Below are 19,723 nucleotides of genomic sequence, written 5' to 3' on the forward strand. Positions count from 1 at the left end.
GACGAGCTACCCAGTGACCAAAGCTGGGGCCCTGGGAGCAGGTAGACCCGAACCCCAGCTCTGCTGTGCACCAGCTGTGCCACCTGGGGCAGAGAACTTACACTCGCCGAGCCTCAGTCTCCTCATCTGTAAAGTGTGGGGAAGGATAACCCTTCCCCTGGAGTTCCCGCTGTGGTGCAGTGGGTTAAGAATCCGACTGCAGTGACTTGGGTTGCTGCAGAGGCACGGGTTCGATCCCTGACCCCGTGAAGTTGGTTAAGGATCCAGTGTTGCTGTAGCTGTGGTGTGGGGCACAGCTGGGGCTCAGATTTGATCCCTGGCCTGGAACGTACATATGCCACAGGTGCAGCAACAAAGCAAAAGAAAAAAGAGAAAACACCTTCCCATGGGGTTAATGTGAAGACCTGAGCCCTAACTGTACAATAAGTGTCAGCTGCTGTGCCTTCCAGCTGGGACATTAGCTGTTGGGTGTTCTCTAGGGGGGGCCTTTTTCTGGAGGAAGAAAAAGACTCTTAGAGCATCAGCTGTGCTCTGCTGGGTTTCCACCCTTGGCCTTGGCCCCCTTGCTCCTCAGCAGCTCCAGGGACCTGAGCATCAGCACCACCTGAGCATGTGGGGAAATACAGAGTTTCAGGCCCCACCCCTGCATTTTAGCCAGATCCCTAGATGCACCCTGACATTCAGGAAGTGACTCGGGAGTGATGAGGGCTTGCAAACTCAGCTGAGTGCCAAGGTCCCCTCTGAAGTTCTCTGGTGCTGGCCCCCTCCCCCGCTGAAGCTTCCTCCAGCAGAGGCCCTGGGCCCCTGACCTCGGGGTCAAGAATTGCTGAGCCCAAGGGGATGCGTGAGGCCCAAGTCATGCTGGGGCGAGAAGTCCGACTTTGCCAGGAGTTCATTTTCTGTCCTGATGGGCCTGATTGCTAAACCGGGAGCTCCTGGGCTGAATTAAAATGTTGATTAACATTCAGCCGGAGCTACCTCTGATTGCAACAGCAGGCAGATGAAAATGTCAGCCTTCACGTGGGCTCTCCCCCACCGCCCACCCCCCAGCCCTGCTCGTTCAGCCATCAGCAAGTATTTACCGAGAGCCTGCTGTGGGCCAGGCATGCAGCAAGAACCAGGGGCCCTGGGGTCTGTGTTCTGGTGGGAAAAACGTTCCTTGGGGCAGGTGCCCTGTCTGCGGGAGCCTGACCCTTAGCACGTGAGAAGCCTATAGACCTACACCCCCCGTCCCACGCCAGGGCCCTGGGATGCATCCTCCCTTAGCCGACCTGAACCGTGGGAGAGCAGTTGCTGCTGGGAGAAGTCAGGTGACCTGTGGGACAGGGTTTTAGATGGGCTGCTTCAGCCCTGCCCCCAGCATCTTGACCGCTGACATTGGCCATCCCGTCCAACATTCTCCTGGGGTCATATCATTCCTTATCCCATTTCACAGAGGGGGAAATGGAGGCTTGGAGACATTGAGCAAAGTCCCCAAAGTTGCACCGCCAGGAGGTAGCTGGGCACCCAGGTTGGCGTTGCCCCGAAGCTCAGGCATCTTATTTCAGGGGGTTGGCTGGGGCTTGTCCTGTCCCCGAGTCCCAGGAGACCCTCCTGGGGGCAGCCAGCCAGACCTTCCAGCAGAGCGGGGTGGGGGCTGATGTGCCCCTTCTCCTCCACCTGCTCCCCCGCCCCCACCAGGAGTGGGTCACCAGCACGGAGCTCCTCATCTCCCTGGACCGGCTCAACACGTTTGGGGACGACATCTTCAAGGACCCTAAGGTGCTGCAGTCCTACTACTATGCCGTGTCGGACTTCTCTGTGGGCGGCAGGTAGGCGGCCGGGACCTGGGCAGGGTGGCTGCCTTGTGGTGGCTACCAGGGAGGGTGGAGCCAGCTGGCAACTTGTGGAGCTGAGGATCAAGTTTATGCAGCCCGTGGGGGGCTGTTGAAGGATTTGTAACACGGTCGGATTTCTTTTTCTCTCTCTCTCTTTTTTTTTTTGTCTTTTGAGGGCTGCACCTGCAGCACATGGAGATTCCCAGGCTAGGAGTTGAATCAGAGCTGCGTCTGCGACCTGCACCACAGCTCACGGCAATGCCAGATCCTTAAGCCACTGAGTGAGGTCAGGGATCAAACCCGCATCCTCACGGATCCTAGTTGGGTTCGTTAACCACTGAGCCGCAACGGGAACTCCAGGATCGGATTTTAAAACATCCCAGCCCCTGACATCGCAAGGGGGCCGATAAGAGGAGAGGGAAGCTTGGGAGAGGTGTAGGCCGGGAGCCACGGAGGCTGGGAAGTCAGCTCCGTGTGGAGGAGGCGGCCCATGGGGCTGGGGAGCAGGGGCTTCTGGAATTCAGAGATGCTGGGTGGCGTTCAGAGAGGTGAGGTCTGGGAAGGGAACTCGAGCCTGGCTGCCTGCTTTGGGGGGTCTGCACCCTCCGGAGGCTGGGGCTGGGGAGTGAAGGGAAATGGGGGTGTCTGTGAGGGTCCCTCTGTGCCGCTTCCCCCACCCCCCGTCACTCCCACGTTTGATTTGGGTCAACCCCCCCAGGAGCAGGGCCTCTGCAGGGAGGGCGGGTGGCAGTGAGCGCCCCCGTACCTGCTGTCAGGGGGCTTTGGGGACAGAGAACACCTGAGCCCAGCTGTCAGAGCCCAACCACCCCGGGCCGCTGCTGGCTGGGGGGCAGTGGCCCGGCAGCCTGTGTCCCACGAGGGCCTAGAGGAGTTTCACTTCTTCCCTGGGGTCAGAGGGCTTTGTGGAGGAGGGAGGGGCTTGCCGCACCTCCTCGGGGTCGTGGGGGTGACCATCCCAAGATGGGTGACCGCTGTCTCCTGTGACTGCCCAGTGCCTGCCTCATCCCTGCCGGAAATGCTGGGCATCACCCGCCTCTCCTGAGCGAGGAGACCGTGCCCTGTGCCCTCCCCATGCCATGTCCCCAGACTAGGGAAGGCATCTCGAGTGCCGGCAGTGGTCAGAGCGTCTTCAGCGCCCACTCAGGGCAGGGCGGCCACAGAGGCGCGTCCCGGAGCTCAGGGTCAGCGCGGAGTAGGCGAGAATAGTGTATGGAGTCCAGCTCTGCCGCAAACCGCCCGTCACTTCCTGGCCTGAGCCTCAGTCTTCCCATCTGTGAAATGGGGGTGGTGATGGTCTTTCTCGCCTTGGGGCTGAGGCTCCAGCAGGAAGCTGTGAGCTAATTGCTCAGTTGGGGGCTGGGAGTTGGGCGCCACGGCTGGGCTCTGGGCTCTGAGCGGCTCAGACTGGGACGGGGTGGAGGTGGGGGGGATGGCCCCACGGGGTCTGGCTCAGCTGAACACTCTGGGTGCCTTGGTTGCTACCTGATTCTGACCCTGTGGGGGGTGGGGCAGGCCAGGGCTGATCTCACTGGGGTCTGAAGATGAGTTGGCGACGGGCCTGTGTAAAGAACAGCCTTTTTCGCATCCCTTTAGATAGGAAGGAGGGGGCTTGAGGCCCCTACCTCCCATCCACTGCTGAGAGCTGACCCATTCTCTCCCTGGGAGACTGAGGTGGCTTCTTCCTCGTCCCTCCAGGGCCCCTGGGTATGGTGCCTTCAGTGGCAGCATTGAGGATTTTGCCATTACTAACTGGTGGCCTCGGGCAGCCTCTCTGTGCCTCAGTTCCTCCGTCTGTTAAATGGGGATGAGAGCGGCCTGTGAAGATGCGGTGCGTGTGGGTGCGGAGCTGGGAACAGCCCGGCATGGTGCGTTCTGTTACCGATGCTCTGGGCACATAGCAGGTGTTCAGTAAAGCCCCATCGCTGAGCAGTAGCATCAGGGGCTACCCGGTGAGGAACCCCTCCTCTGCTGGCACCTACCCTAGTTTCTGGACCGCCCCTCCCCCCCGGCCATGTTCTTCCAGATGCAAGTGCAACGGCCACGCCAGTGAGTGTGGCCCGGATGAGGAGGGCCAGCTGGCCTGCCGGTGCCAGCACAACACCACGGGCCCAGACTGTGAGCGCTGCCTGCCCTTCTTCCAGGACCGCCCGTGGGCCCGGGGCACAGCTGAGGCCGCCAACGAGTGTCTGCGTGAGTGTCCTGGGGCCCGCAGGCCGGGGTGCAGGCCAGGAACCAAACTCCCTGTCCCTGGCAGCAGGGCTGCTTCTGGGTGGGCCCGGCCTGGGGCAGGGGTGAGGGAGAGCTGGGGACGGGGACGGGGGGCGGGGGGGGACATTTATTTGATCCTTAGTCCTCACCCCCACAGACAGCTCCCCAGGCCGAGTCACTCCAAGCAGAGGCATCCGTGGTGGGAGGGCCCGGAAGGACCCCCGACGTGATCCTTTGTTTCAACTGCTCCAACCGCAGCTGCTAATGAAAGCCAGGCCACCCCAGGTCCTGAGGGTGCCAACCTGCCCACCCAGCCTCTCTGCAGGCCTCCAGGCAGCCCTTTGATGCCCTGGCCCCCATGTGATGTGGCTGGGACCGCCCAGCCTCAGAGATGCTGGCGAGGACCGTGCTGTGTCACGCCTTCCCCAGGGCCGGGGCCGCACATGGGTTGGGGGGTCCTCCCAGCCTGGCGTGCCACCTCCAGCTTCCCAGTGTCCCCAGGCCCTGTTCCGTCTTTGTTGGCTTTCATGTGGCTTGCTCCAGGCTCCCATGTATAGCTGGTTGTCACCTGGCTCTGCGGCTGCAGAAGGCCAGTCTTCATGCATAGGAGCTGCTGACGGCTTGGCCTCGGCTTGCCGTGCTCCTGGGCCTGGGCTGCTGGCCTGTAGAGCTGGCGTGGGGAGGGACGGCCTGTGCCATGGGACATGGAGCTTGTTGCAGGAGCTTCCCGGGCCCACGGGGGCCCCAGTGAATTCCTGCTGCCCTGGCTGGCCTGCCTCCACCAGGAAGTCCTCCCGGGACCAAGGAAGCTGGCTGGCTCACTGGTTCCGAGTCTGGGGCTGTCTTCATGGTGGGGACCTGAAAGGCTAGACTGCTTCTCCTGCCACCTCTGCGGTCACCTCTCATCCTGGATGCTGGGCTCATGCTCGACCTCTCTCTCTAACCGGGTTCTTCTACACAGCCAGCTCCGTGGTTCAGCCCATCACCCCTCCTGTAGCATCTGAAGCCCCCTCCTCTCTGCTCTTCCAGCTCACCAGCCTTGCTGCCCATGGCCAGAGGCACTTTCAAGGGCAAATGCACTCACATTCACCCCTGTGCAACCCTCCCACAGCACCCCTTGCTCCAAGGTGAAGGCCACTGACCACAGCTGCCCAGTCTCCCTGCATCAAGCTCTTGACCTCACAGCTCCCCCTGCATCCCTCCCTGTCCTGTTCACATGCACAGTGTCCCCACCCTTGGCCCTGCCCTGCCTATCACATGACATGCCAACCCCACACCCCCACACCGGCTCTGCGCAGTTAGCCTCTCACCTCCTGCCTGGGACTCTGCCTCTCCTCTCCCCACCTTTGCCCGGCTGGTTCCTTCCTTCCTGCTCACCCTTCAGATTCCGCTTAGCTGTGACTTCCTCCAGGAAGCCTGGTCCCACTGCCCAGGGTGGCCGTAGGGCCCTTCTTTCACTGGATTTATACTGGTCACTGGTCCCCCCCCACCATGCGTCGGGGGTCCTTCCAGGCTCTCCTACCGCGGATGCCTCTACTTGGGGCGACTCGGTCTGGGGAGCTGTCTATGGGGGTGAGGACTGAGGATCAAATAAATGTCCCCCCACCCCCAGCTCTCCCTCACCCCTGCACCAGGCCAGCTTTCCATGGGAGCCAAGACGGAGTCAGTCCTTGGCACATACTTTTTAAAAAGGGTGTTAATGATTGGAGTTCCCGTTGTGGCTCAGTGGGTTAGGAACCCGACATGGTGTCTGTGAGGATGTGGATTGGACCCCTGGCTTCGCTTAGTGGGTTAAGGGATCCGTCACTGCAGATGTGAACTGCAGGTGCAGCTCAGATCCCGCGTTGCTGTGGGTGTGGTGTAGGCTGGCATCTGCAGCTCCGATTTGACCCCTGGCAGGGGAACTTCCATATGCTGCAGGTGTGGCTGTGAAAAAAAAGAGTATATTTATTAATGAGGGATTGAAAGGTGCTTGTAATTTTCACGCCTCTGAGTGACCACTAGTCGCTAGGGATCAGACTTGCACACTATTACGGCTTAGAGGATCCATAGGTGAGCTATGCTGCTCCTACAGAAGGTGGCCAGTCTGTGAGCCACAACCAGGTAACTGTATGTCCTGGATTACCTGGGAAGGTCTTGTGTGGGGGTGTATTTAACGGTGCCCCCTTTGTTCTTGAGAGTGTCCTCTTTTGGAAAGTCAGTTGACTGGTCTCCAGATCCTGGATCAAGACAGGCCTGAACTCCATCCTTGACCTCCCTCCAGCTGCCTGCCCATTCCCTACAAGGAGGCTGACTGACTCCCCTCCTACTGGATGCCACGGCCTCTTACACACACCCTCCCCTGCCTCCTGCCCACAGCTTGCAACTGCAGCGGCCACTCTGAGGAATGCATATTTGACCGGGAGCTCTTCCGCACCTCGGGCCACGGTGGGCGCTGCCTTCATTGCCGTGACCACACAGCTGGGCCGAACTGCGAGCGCTGCCAGGAGAACTTCTATCGCTGGAACCCGCAGATGCCGTGCCAGCCCTGTGATTGCCACCCAGCAGGTGAGTGGGCAATGCCACCCTAGCCCCCGCCCTCACCCCCCACCACGGGCCCTTGCTGCCCCATGCCCTTCCTCCCCAGGCTCCCTGCACCTCCAGTGTGATGACTCGGGCACCTGCAAGTGCAAGCCCACGGTGACAGGCTGGAAGTGTGACCGCTGCCAGCCCGGGTTCCACTCGCTCAGCGAGGGTGGCTGCAGGTGAGGGCGGTGGGGGCAGTGGGTGTGGATGGCCCAGCCAAGATGCATGACGGTGGATTTGGACTGAGTGATGGGGAAGCAGTGGGGAGATTCCGGAGCCTCTGGAAAGGGAGAGTTGGCAGGGGGTGGGTACCATGGAACAGGAAGAAAGAATGAAGGCTGACTCCCGGGGTCCTGCTTCGGGGACCTGGGTGGAGGGAGGCCATTCATGGCAAGGGGAGTGCAGTGTGAGGAGAGGCTGAGTTGCAGTGCTAGAGGGACATCCAAAGGCAGAGGGACGGGCTGGGGGCTACTGGGTGGCAGTCCCGACCTCAGAAGTGGGGTCTAATAGCTACCATCACTTGACTGAGAAAATACATGATGACCAAAAAAATTAAGCTATTATAAATTCAGAAGCATTTTTAAATGAACCTGGCTTTCGGAGTTCTTGCTGTGGCACAACGGGATTGGCAGCAGCATCTCTGGAGTGCCGGGACACAAGTTCGAACCCCAGCCCAGCATAAGATCCAGCATTAACGCAGCTGTGGTGTAGGTTGCAACTGCGACTCAGATCTGATCCTGATCCCTGGCCTGGGAACTCCATGTGACACTGGGCAGCAAAGAAAAAAAAAAAAAAATAAAAGGACTTGGCTTTGGTTAATTGCAGCTATCTCCTTGGATATTTGAAAGGCAGTGATGACACTGGAAAGGTATGGGGGAGCCCCGGATCTCTCAAAAATTACTCAGTTGTTCCTGGCATCAAACTGGCCTTTAGGTGGGGGCCTAGATGCTTCCGCAGGGTCTCTCTGGCCTCTGGGCCTTTGCACGTGACACTCCTTCTACCCCAGAGTGTTCTCTCCCTCACCACCACCCCCCCGCCACCTCTCCCTAGCCTGTGTCTGAACAAAGTCCTACGTGTTCCTCAGTTCTCAGCCAAGGTACCCCTCCGCCAGGAAGTCTTCCCTGCTCCCTGCCCCCTTGTCCCCATTCCAGGTACCTTCTTGGTGCTGCCATCGCTTCTTATACATTCTTTCTCAGGGTGTATCAAATACACCATCTAGCTGTTGCCTGTCTGTCCTCACTGGACTCGGCTCTGTAAGGACAGGGACCATGTCTTGTCCGATGGTGGGTAGATGGATGGGCGGGTGGATGGAAAGATGTATGGATGAGCAAGTGAACAGGTGTGTGGGTGGGCGATGCACTGATGGACGGACAGACGGATGGGTAAGTGGATGGGTCACTTCATTCAATGGGAACGATCAGGCTGGCGGGGAGGGGCTCTTGGGTCAGCCTGCCTCCTGCTCCCCTAGGGAGTGGGGAAGGAGAGAGAGATTCCTTCCAAGCAGGATGGGTTTATCCCCACTCTGGAGTTGCTTGCTGGACACTTTTCTCTGGTCCTGTCTCTTTGGCAGACCCTGTACTTGCAATTCTGCTGGCAGCCTGGGCACCTGTGACCCTCGCAGCGGGCGCTGCCCTTGCAAAGAGAATGTGGAAGGAAACCTTTGTGACAGGTGGGTGAACCCATCTAATTGTAAGCCTGCAGGAAGTGACCTCAGTGATGACAGAGGAGCAGGGGGTGGGGCCCTCACAGACTTGGGCAACCCCACCAGCTGGCACCCATCCTGAAGCACCATGGATCTGACACCCAGGAAGTTATCTAAAGGCTTTATGACACTGTTTATACTTTGAATCACCACCACTAATAGTTCCTAAACCGTGAAAATAATTTTTTTTTTTGTCTTCTTAGGGCCGCACCTATGGCATGGAAGTTCCCAGGCTGGGGGTCAAATCTGCGCTATAGCTGCCGGCCTACACCACAGCCACAGCAATGCCAGATCTGAGTCACATCTGCGACCTACACCACAGCTCACGGCAATGCTGGATCCTTAATCCACTGAGTGAGGCCAGAGATCAAACCTGCATCCTCATGGATCCTAGTCAGGTTTGTTACGATGAGCCACGATGGGAACTCCTGAAAATACGTCTTTTTTTTTTTTTTTTAGCTCAGAATCTTTTTTTTTTTTGCCATTTCTTGGGCTGCTTCCGTAGCATATGGAGGTTCCCAGGCTAGGGGTCCAATTGGAGCTGTAGCCACCGGCCTACACCAAGAGCCAAAGCAATGCAGGATCCGAGCCATGTCTGCAACCCACACCACAGCTCATGGCAACGCCGGATCGTTAACCCACTGAGCAAGGCTGGGGATCAAACCTGCAACCTCATGGTTTCTAGTCGGATTCATTAACCGCTGAGCCATGAAGGGAACTCCCCACTTAGCTCAGAATCTTGAAAAGAAAGAGCTAAACAGGATCAGAGAGATCATCTAATCTAGGGATTGGCAAATGTGGTACTCATACCACAACCTTCCATCTCACACCCAGGGCAGACATCACTAATGGAACACCACTACAATCCCATCTCACACCCAGGGCAGACATCACTAATGGAGCACCACTGTAACCCCCGTATCTCACACCTAGGGCACACATCACTAATGGAGTGCTCCCACAACCCTTCTATCTCACACCCCAGGTCAGACATCACTAATGGAGCACAGCAGCCTTTACCATGAGCCCTACTGTAACCTCTGACTCCTTTTCTACACCCTGCTCCAAGAAGCTCCTACCAGTTGAGCTGAGATTCAGGCCTGTCTGCCATCCTTGCCATCTTATCATGATACAAAGGTAGCATCTAAAGCTCAGCAAGGCAGAAGGACTTTTCCCTACAACTCTTCCTTCACGTGTTCAAGGACCTTCTAGCCGCAGCAGCAGGGCTGGCAGGCACATCTGGGTCTACCTCCTGGGCACACACTGTCTCCTCTTCCTGGCTTCATCTCTGCCCTCTGGGGCCTTTGTAGCCAGCGGGGTTGTGCCAGGGCCTCTCTGTTCCTCTGGCCACGGGCCGTGTGTGTGGAAAGCCTGACACAGTGGTATATCATGGACTCTACTCTTGCCAGACCGTGCTGGGCCTGTACTGGTGCAGGAAGAAGCTCGGCCTTGACTCTGACCCAGCCCCAGGCCGCCTCCTCCCCTTGTACACGCGTGGCCTGTGGGTCCTGGGATCAGGGGTGGACGCCCTGCTCAGTCTTCCTCCTCGGATACCCCTCAAGTTGAAGGGACAGAGTGGAGCTGGGGGGCCGGATCGCACTAGCTCTGCCCCACTGCCTTGCGCCTTGACAAGCGACTCCACGGAGCCTCACTTTGCCCGTTTGTGAAATGGGGGGGGAGGTGCTGGGTGAGATGTGTTCCTTGGAGCTGGCTGGGCATTGGGATCATTAGCAGTTTCTGAATCAGATTCCTCCACCCGGGTCGGCTCGAATGGACCCCCAGCCCCTGGTGCAAACCAGGAATCTGTGTTTGTAAAATGCCCCTCCAGGGTTCCTTGGAGGCACGGCTGATTCCGGGGCTGGGGCGGAGAAAATGCAAGATGAACCTGGAGTAGCTGCTAGTGCCAGAAAACAGGGAAGCGCATGAAAACAAAAACAGACAAAAACAAACCCCCAAAACCCCAAACAAGGATGGGGGCCCGTGTCAAAAAGACCAACCTGAAAGAGTTCCCAGAGCTGGAACAGAAGAAATAACAACAGGATCAGATTATAACCCAGCGAATAAAATAAACATCCATGAGTCCACACTGATATAAATACACAAGTGAATAAATAAATACACAGGGATGAAGGGACAGATCTTCCTTCCAGAAGAATTCCATGTTTAACATAGGAGGAATGGGGGAAATACAAAATCGCTGCTAGAATATCAGAGTAAGGAGTTCCCGCTGTGGCACAGTGGGTTAAGGAGCTGGCATTGCTGCAGCTGCAACTCAGATTTGATACCTGGCCTGGGAGCTTCCATGTGCAGGTGCAGCCGGAAAAGGAAAAAAAAAAAAAAAAAAAGAGCATCAGTAACAGCCGCTGTAGGCCAGAGCCACTGATGCAGGCTGCAATTCGTGGGCAGAACCTGAAAGAGAAACAGGATATTTGCATAGCCCCCAAATCGCTCCCTCAAACTATTTCCCAATTGCTTTGGTGGGCTTCCCTTTTCACTGTATGTCTACAACTCTTGGCACCCCCCAACCCCCGCCTCCCAGAGGTAGAGTTTAATTCCCTTCCACTTGAGAGTGGGCTCGATTTGGTGCCTTGCTTCTAACAACCAGAACATGTCAGGTTTGCAGTAGAGAAACCTGGCAGGCAGCGCCTTAACTGAGTGGTGAAGGGTGTTACTAGTGACGTCATACCTTGCTGGTGATGTCATCCACTGCCAGTGACGTCATATGGGTGCCATTTACCCCGATAAGATGTGACGAGTACGTCCGCTCTATTTCTCCCACATCCCATAGCTCCAGTCTAATCATGAAAAACCTCAGACAAACCCCAATGGAGGACATCCTGCAAAGCATCTTGACCGGTACTGTCAAAAGTAGAAAGACAAAGAGGCTGTTTACAGATGAGACAAAATTAAGGTCACAGCTAAATGCAACACCGTGTGTCCTGGATGGGATCCTGGAGCGGGAAACAGACATTCATGGGAAAAGGGGAGAACTAATAAAGTCGAGGGATTATTAATAACATTAACCAATGTCAGTTTCTTGGCTTTGAAAAGCATACCTTGGTAATGTCAGGTGTTAACATTAGGAAAAGCCGGAGTTCCCTGGTGGCCTCGTGGTTAAAGATCCAGCATTGTCAATCAATGCTGTGGTGCAGGTTCGATCCCTGGCCCAGCAAGGTCCACGTGCGGCCAGCTAAACCATAAAAGAAATGAGGAACAGCTGGGTGAAGAGGCCGTGGGAACTCTCTCCAACCTTTTCAACGACTCTGTAAATTGGGGGGAAAAAATTGTTTTCTTTTTCAGGCCTCACGGCCCCACATGGAAGTTCTTAGGCTAGGGGTGGAACCACAGCCACAGCAACACAGGATCCGAGCCATGTCTGGGACCTACCCCACTACGTGGGGCAACACCAGATCCTTAATCCACTGAGCGAGGCCAGGGATCGAACCAGCATCCTCATGGATACTCCTTGGGTTCTTGACCCCTTGAGCCACAACAAGAACACCCGGAAAGTTTTTAAAATTTCCCCAGTGACTGGACTCAAGTTAGTCTAGCTGGGTTGCCCTGAGCCTGGCCAGTTCACTAGCCCCCGCCCCCACCCCATGTCCTGCCTCCACTTCAGGTGTCGCCCGGGTACATTTAACCTGCAGCCCCACAACCCAGCGGGCTGCAGCAGCTGCTTCTGCTACGGTCACTCCAAGGCGTGTGCGGCCGCCGCCCAGTTCCGGACGCACCACATTCTCGCCGACTTCCGCCAGGGTAAGGAGTGCCTCCTGCAGCCACCTCCGCGGGGTCTGCTCCCAGCCCAGGCAGGGCAGGTGGTCCGGCTCCAGGGGGATCCTGCGAGGGCGGTGCGGACGGTGCCCCCAGCCCCGGCGTCTTCCGCAGGCGCACACACTGGCCACGCTCCCTCTGTCCTTCTGCAACCCCAGCCCCTACCTCACCCTTGGGGTGCCCCCCGCAGCGGTGGGGAGTGAGTTCATGGCAGCCTTTGGAGCCTGTGGGAGAGCTTCCAATCACCCCGTCATGACTGGCCTCCTTGGCTTACCGCAGGGCTGGGGATCCAGGCTCAATCCCCTGGCATCCATTTATCAAGCACCTGCTGTGCTCCTGACATACATGGTACCTCATGGCTCCCCGGGCAGGTACTCTCATTCCCATTCTGCAGATGAGGCAACTGAGGCCCAGGAAAAGTAGGTCACATAACTTAGCTGTTGGCACCCGGGTTCATCAGCTCCTGAGTGCTGCTCCTCACTGCCCTGCAGGCCCTCTGAGGGGCCAGGGTCTAGGAGTGCTGTGATCCCGGGCTCCCCAACTCCGGGTGGATCTTTGGAGCAGGACGGCAGTGGAGCTCTGAACTCCGCATTAAATCATAGCCTGCGTGGGGCCCTGCCGTGCCCCACTGAGTCCCCAGCGCCCCTGCATCTCACCCAGGGAGATAGAACCTCAGGGCTGGCCCTGGGGTGCTCGGGATGCAGGGGCAGTGCGCCCTCTGCTGGACACCACGCAGAAAGCAGGCTCAAGAGGGGCTTGGAACAGGCACAACGTCTGACGGGATTCATTTCACAGAATCTTAGAGCAACGACATGATCTGTTCTCACTTGGAGCCAGGACCTGGGTTTGTTGCTTCAGTCTCAGCTTCTCTCGTGATCTCACAGGCTTCCCCGCCCCCCCGCACCCCGGCCAGCAGTTCTCAAACTTCTTGGTCTCTGGATCCCTGTATACTCTTGAAAATTGAGGACCTCAAAGCCTTCTATTAATGCAGGTTGTTTCCATGCATATTTTCTGCATTAGAAATTAAAATAGGAGTTCCTGTGGTGGCTCAGCGGTGACAAACCCGACTAGCATCCATGAGAATGCCAGTTTGATCCCTGGCCTCGCCCAGTGGGTTAAGGATCCAGTGTTGCCGTGAGCTTTGGTGTAGGTCGCAGATGTGTCTCAGAATCGGTGTTGCCGGGCCTGCGGTGTAGGCTGGCGGCTGCAGCTCCGATAAGATCCCTAGCCTGGGAACCTCCATATGCCGCAGGCGCGGCCCTAAAAAGACAAAAAGAAAATAAACAGTACTTTAAATGTTCATGTATTAATTCATTTACAAATGAGCATAGAAAAAACTTAGGATAAAAAGTAACATCCACCTGTGAAAAATAACGATCCTTTTAAAGAGAAAACGTTTTGTGAGGAGAGTGCTACTTGTTTGACAGCTTTGCACTTTAACATCTGGATGAATGGAAGTCAGCTGATTCTCACTACGGCTTCTGTCTGTTGTGATCCCACGTTTTGTAGCTTGTGGAAAATTCTCGCTATGAGAAAGAGAATGAAAAATGGAGATAACACCTTAGTTTTCTTAAGATAGTTTGACCTCCGGGACCCCCCCCCATAAGAGACTTAGGGATCTCCCAGGTCATATATATATATATGTACACATATATATTCTTTTTAGGGCCATACCTGCCCATATGGAGTTTCCCAGGCTAGGGGTCTAATCAGAGCCATAGCTGCTGGCCTATAGCACAGCCACAGCAACACCAGATCCGAGCTGCATCTGCAACCTACACCACAGCTCATGGCAACACCAGATCCTTAACCCACTGAGCAAGGCCAGGGAAAGAACCTGCGTCTCCATGGATACTAGTCAGATTCGTTTCTGCTGAGCCACGATGGGAACTCTTCCCAGGGTATTTAGACTAACTTTGAGCACTGCTTCCCAGACCATAAGTACTTCATTGCCCCCATTTTGCAGATGAGAAAATAGCTTCAGAGAGGTTACGTAACTTCCCCAGGGTCACCCAGCCAGCAAGGGGACAGAACCCAGTTTAGCACCGAGGAGCCCTGGACCTCCCCTTTCTGCCCTCTCTCCCGTCATCCCTCCATCCCCCTCCTCGGGTGCCACCCCACCCCCAGCCCCTGGTATTGGGCCTCCACTCCATTCCCCAGCTGCCCCTTTCCCAGAGCGCCCCCTGGAGGTCACTTGCTCCAGACAGTACTGCTGTCACCAGAGGGTGGGGGAACTAAACTGGGCCTGGGTTCCCGCTCTGGCCTGCCCACTTCTAACCAGGGGGCACACACACTTCCAAGGACGGGGGTGGTGAGGCGGCCATGGCAAGGAAGTTCTCTGAAACCTGAGCGAGGTCCAGTCCAGTCTTATTAGTGATGGCTCATGATGGGGTCTCCGGGCTGTGTCCTCCCGGTGGGTCCAAAGTCTGCTGAAAGGACAGGGGTCTGACCATCCTCCAACAGAGCCGGGTCCCCGAGCCTTCTAGCTCCCCCCTCCCCCCGGGACCCTGATCCTGATCCGGGGTGGGCTTCCCCACGCCTCGGGTCTGGGCGTGGAGTATTTGCTAGCACCAGCTGGCTCTCATCCCTGCCTGGCCTGTCCCTAGAACAGTCTCTCCCCTTCTTGGGCCCTGTTGTTTCAGGCTGCACTCGGGCTGCTGGGGGGGTGGGGGCGGCAGGGGGGGCATGCCCTCCAGACCTGGGGAAGGGCGGGAAGTGGGAGGGGGCGGAGGCCACCCCTCCGGGCCTCACAGTGACACCCTGTGTGTGTTTGCTTTCCAGGAGCCGATGGCTGGCGGGCCGGAAGCTCGGGGGGGCCAGCACATCCTGCACGATGGAGCCCTGGGGGGCTCCTCCTGGACCCGGACGATGAGGAGGAGCTCAGAGCACCAGGTACCTGAGGCACAGGCAGGGCCAGGACCACCGTGCTCAAGTCCTGTGGCTGCCGTCACAACTTAGTGATGAGAAACAACACAGCTGTTTTCTCTCAGTGTTTTGGAGGTCGGAAGATGAACGCAGGTCCTCCTGGGCGAAAGTCAAGGTTGGCAGGGCTGTGTTCCTTCTGGAGGTTCCAGGGAGGGTCCGTTCCCTGGCCTTTCCCAGCTTCTCGAGGCGCCTGCATCTCTCTGTTCGTGGCCCCTTCCTCCTCCTTCAAAGCCAGTCCAGTCTTTCTCCGTCTTCCTCTTCCATCCTTGGAGGCCCTCTGTGATTACATGGGGCCCAGCTGGATAGTCTAAAACAATCTCTCTACTTTTTTTTTTTTTTTTTGGCTGCCCCGTGGCATATGGAGTTTCAGGGCCAAGGATTAGATCCAAGCCACAGCCATGAACTTAGCCGCAGCTGTGGCAATGCCAGATCCTTAACCCACTGGGCCGGGCTGGGAACTGAACCTGCGTTCCAGCGCCCCTGAGATGCCGCTGATCCCGTTGCACTACAGCGGGAGCTCCAGTCTCTCTGCTTTAAGGTCTGGTGATTAACAACCTTAATTGCTCCCACCACACAACGTAAAACACTCACAGATTCCAAGGATAGAGATGTGGACACCTTTAGGGGTGTTTTTCTGCCAACCACATGCCCCCTGGCATCTGCTTCCTCTTCATGGCCTTGCCAGGACCACTGTCGTATCCTAGACAGCCCTGTGCATTTCCCATCAGCCTCTCTCTCTCACACACACACCCCCGGGGCCATGGTGTTCATTTAAAAGCAAAAAGTTCTAGTTATTCTGAACCACCCCCGGCCAACTAGGGCAACTTTTCCTCCTGGAAACGGTATCAGACTAGGAGCTGGAGATCTATCCTTAGCTCTGCTGGGGCCAGACTTGGGGTCCACTGGCTCCCCGCCTGGTCCTGCCCTTGCCCTTCCTCTGCAGGAGGGTCGGGAGAGGGGGTGCAGACATCCAAGGAGCCGTGTGGACGCAGCACCTGTGGGCCCGGCAGCCAGGAGCAAAGGACGTGGAATCCTCGGGGCCCCTCCTGGGGCAAGCGTTCCAAGTTCAGGGGCCCGAGAGCAAGAGCACGCTCTATCCCATGGCTGCTTTGTCGACACCTTTAAGGGAGTTCCCATTGTGGTTCAGCGGGTTAAGAACCCGACCTACTGTCTGTGAGGATGCAGGTTCAGTCGCTGACCTTGATCAGTGGGTTAAGGATCCAGCGTGGCCATGAGCTGCAGTGTAGGTCGCAGATGCAGCTCGGATCTGGCCGAGCAGCTCTAGCTCCGATTCCACCCCTAGCCTGGGACCGTCCATATGCTGCATGTTTGGCTGTAAAAAAAAAAAAAAAAAAAAAAAGTTAATCACTGAGGAAGCGTTTGCTGGGCTCTCTGCTGGGTGGTGGGCAAGGCAGGTTTTTCTTTCTCTTCTTGCTTTGCATCCATTCTACCAAGCGCTCTAGTGTACAGAAGCCCCGAAGGAAGGCCTGACAGGGTGTCTCAGTCCCTGTCCTTCTGTGTCGTGATATCCCCCATAAGCACTTGGTTATTGCGGAGAAACAACAGAGTAAGAACAGCCACAAAGGGGCTCCTTGGTCCCCAGTGTTTCTGCCTTCTTTCTGCTGCACGTGGGTTCTGAGTCCCACGGAAAGCGTGGCCTGGGGAGGGGGAGGCATCAGCACCCCTGCTTAGCACAGCATGCTTACCTGGGCTTTGAGCCTCCCTAAACGCCTCCGCCTGGGGGTCCCCGGGAATTCTGTGCTCTCAGGGGGCATCGTAAGCGCTGCGTGAACGGGCAGGTGCCACCGCAATGCAGACGGTATCTTCTGCTCCCACACAGACTCCCTTGTCCTGTGGCGCTTCCCTCACGAAACCCAGGTTCCAAGGTGAACGTATTAAGAATGTCAAGATAGTGACAGTGGCACATTAAACGAGGCGTGGGGCCCCGGGTCACTCCCCGCCCTGGCTGTGGCGGTGGGGGCGGGCCATCCTCAGCATCTTCTGTGCAGGGGCCTCTGATTTTCTCCTTCTTTTTGCCGTGGTTTTCTCTTTTGAAGGTTTAATGGCCCATAAAATCAACACAGACGTTTAAAATGCAGCTAATTCAGGAGTTCCGGTGGTGGCTTAGCAGTAAATGAGCCTGACTAGTATCCATGAGGATGTGGGTTGGATCCCTGGCCTCACTCGTGCGTTAAGGATCCAGCGTTGCCGTGAGCTGCGGTCTAGGTCACAGATGCAGCTCAGACCTGGCCTTGCTGTGGCTGTTGGGTAGGCCAGCGACTGTGGCTCCAACTCGACCCCTGACCTGGGAACCTCCATATGCCGTGGGCCCTATAAAGATAAATAGATAGATGGATAGATAGATAAAATCCAGCTAATTCAGTGAAGACCATCAAACCTTCTTCTCGCCTTCAGAGAAGTTCCTGGGAGACCAGCGGTTCAGCTACGGGCAGCCCCTCACACTGACCTTTCGGGTCCCCCCCGGGGGCTCCCCTCTCCCGGTGCAGCTGAGGCTGGAAGGGACTGGCTTGGCCCTGACTCTGCGGCACGCCAGCTCGTCCAGCCCCCGGGACGCCGGGCAGCAGGAGGAGGTACAGCTCAGGTTCCAGTAAGTGTCCTCTGTCTGGAGAGATGGGATCAGGGGGCGGGGTGCTCCCTGTGGTCTGACAGCCTCCTCCGCCCTCCCCGCTCCTGGTGTCTAAACCCTCTCAACCAGGGGGCTGGAGGAGTCTTGGCATCACCCGCCTCCAGCCTCACCTTCTGCTTTGCCCCCCTCCCGGTGCCAGGTTGCAGGAGACCTCCGAGGACGCGGACCCTCCGCTGCCCCCCTTCCACTTCCAGCGGCTGCTGGCCAATCTGACGGCTCTGCGTATCCGGACCAGTGGCTGGAGCCCCAGCCCTTCTGGTCAGTAATACTTGAGACACCCCCGCCCCCAAAGCAGCTGGGCCCCCAGGCTCATCTGTGCACAGCCTTGCTGCATCCTCACAGCAGGTGATTCTTGTACCCCCTTTACCACAAAGGGGTCTGAGCCTCAGAGAGGTCAGGACACTTGCCCAAGGTCGTATAACCAGGAAAGGCAGCAGGAGTGGTTGCTGAGAACAGAGGCAGGGGCTGCACAGGTGAGGGGCCTGACGATGGAGAGCTCTGAGCACAGGTGCTTGGCCGAAAAACAGCCAAGAGCCTGGGCTGGTCACTCCGTGGCAGTGTCCACCACTGCCGGGAGGCTGGGCCCTCAGAGGGCCATGCTTGGTGCCTGCTGCAGGGGTCAGGCCTGGATTTCTCTGGGGTTGGCTCCCCTGCTGGTCACTGGACGTATTGCACCCAGAGAAAGCGTGGTGTCTCAACCCTCTCAACCAGGGGGCAAGGTGGCCACACAGCTTCAACCCAGATTTCTCACCACCTCTTGTCCTGGTCCCTGATGGCCCTCTGATTGTTCCTGGCTTCTCCGTCTTTCCTTAAGGTACTTTCTCCTCCTCGCAGGCTCACCTCTCTCTCTCCTCCCCACCCAAAAACCTGTATGTGCCTAGACCAGGCATTCTCACTGCCCCTTTTTAGAACAAATCTTTCACATATAACACCCTTTTACTGTCTGGAAATGAAACTCACAGGTATTATAACGTACCTAGAAACAATATCTTTTTGTCCTCACCCGTGGCACCTGCAAGTTCCTGGGCCGGGGACTGCATCCAAGCTGCAGCTGGGACCTTCGCCATGGCTGTGGCAACGCCGGATCCTTAATCCACTGCACCACAGTGGGAACGCCACGATTTTAGAAAAACAAATTAATACCCTAACACAGAATAAAAAAAGAAAGAAAATTGTATTTTTTAAAAATTGGATGAGCCATGAGGTCCTACTGTATAGCACGGAGAACTATGTCCAATCTCTTGGGATAGACTGTGATGGAAGATAATATAAGAAGGGAAAGTGTATATATATATAGTGTATATGTATAAAGAAAAGAAAGTATGTAAATATATATATAAAGCGACTGGGTCGCTTTGCTATACTGCAGAAATTGGCACAACATTATAAATCAGCTACATTTTAATTTAAAAATGCGTAAAAAAATGGAGTTCCCATCATGGCTCAGTGGTTAACGACTCCGACTAGGAACCATGAGGTTTCGGGTTTGATCCCTGGCCTTGCTCAGTGGGTTAAGGATCCGGTGTTGCCGTGAGCTGTGGTGTAGGTCGCAGACACAGCTCGGATCCCGTGTTGCTGTGGCTGTGCTTGGGCCAGTGGCTACAGCTCCAATTTGACTCCTAGCCTGGGAACCTCCACATGCCGTGGGTGCGGCCCTAAAGAGACAAATAAATAAATAAATAAATAAATAAAAGTAAAAAATAACTAGGTGTTCCCTGGTGGCCTAGCGGCCAAGGATCCATTGTGGTCACTCCTGTGGCTTGGGTTCAATCCCTGGCCCAAGAACTTCCACATGCCATGGGCGTGGCCAAAAATAAAAAATTTTAATAAAAATTTATTTATTTATTTAGTTTTTTTTTTTTTTTTTTTTAAGGGCTGCACCTGTGGCATATGGAGGTTCCCAGGCTGGGGTCTAATTGGAGCTGTAGCTGCCGGCCTACACCACAGCCACAGCAATGCAGCATCCGAGCCCATGTCTGCAACCTACACCAGAGCTCACAGCAATGCCAGATCCTTAACCCACTGAGTGAGGCCAGGGATTGAACCTACAGCCTCATGGATGCTAGT

At 56.4% G+C, this 19,723-nt stretch overlaps 1 protein-coding gene across 1 annotated transcript in view; it reads left to right on the plus strand.

Moving 5' to 3' along the window:
* Positions 1-19,723, plus strand: part of LAMC3 (laminin subunit gamma 3) — a 67,102-nt gene that overhangs the window by 17,571 nt on the left and 29,808 nt on the right. Inside the window, exons 3-11 of the mRNA XM_047768714.1 lie at positions 1,681-1,811; positions 3,862-4,028; positions 6,405-6,593; positions 6,673-6,790; positions 8,182-8,280; positions 11,933-12,069; positions 14,866-14,976; positions 17,425-17,617; positions 17,796-17,914. Of these exons, the coding sequence (XP_047624670.1) occupies positions 1,681-1,811; positions 3,862-4,028; positions 6,405-6,593; positions 6,673-6,790; positions 8,182-8,280; positions 11,933-12,069; positions 14,866-14,976; positions 17,425-17,617; positions 17,796-17,914 (1,264 nt within the window). The remainder of the gene's footprint in view (positions 1-1,680; positions 1,812-3,861; positions 4,029-6,404; positions 6,594-6,672; positions 6,791-8,181; positions 8,281-11,932; positions 12,070-14,865; positions 14,977-17,424; positions 17,618-17,795; positions 17,915-19,723) is intronic.

This window comes from Phacochoerus africanus, chromosome 2 (genome assembly GCF_016906955.1).
Source record: "Phacochoerus africanus isolate WHEZ1 chromosome 2, ROS_Pafr_v1, whole genome shotgun sequence".
Lineage (NCBI taxonomy): Eukaryota > Metazoa > Chordata > Mammalia > Artiodactyla > Suidae > Phacochoerus > Phacochoerus africanus.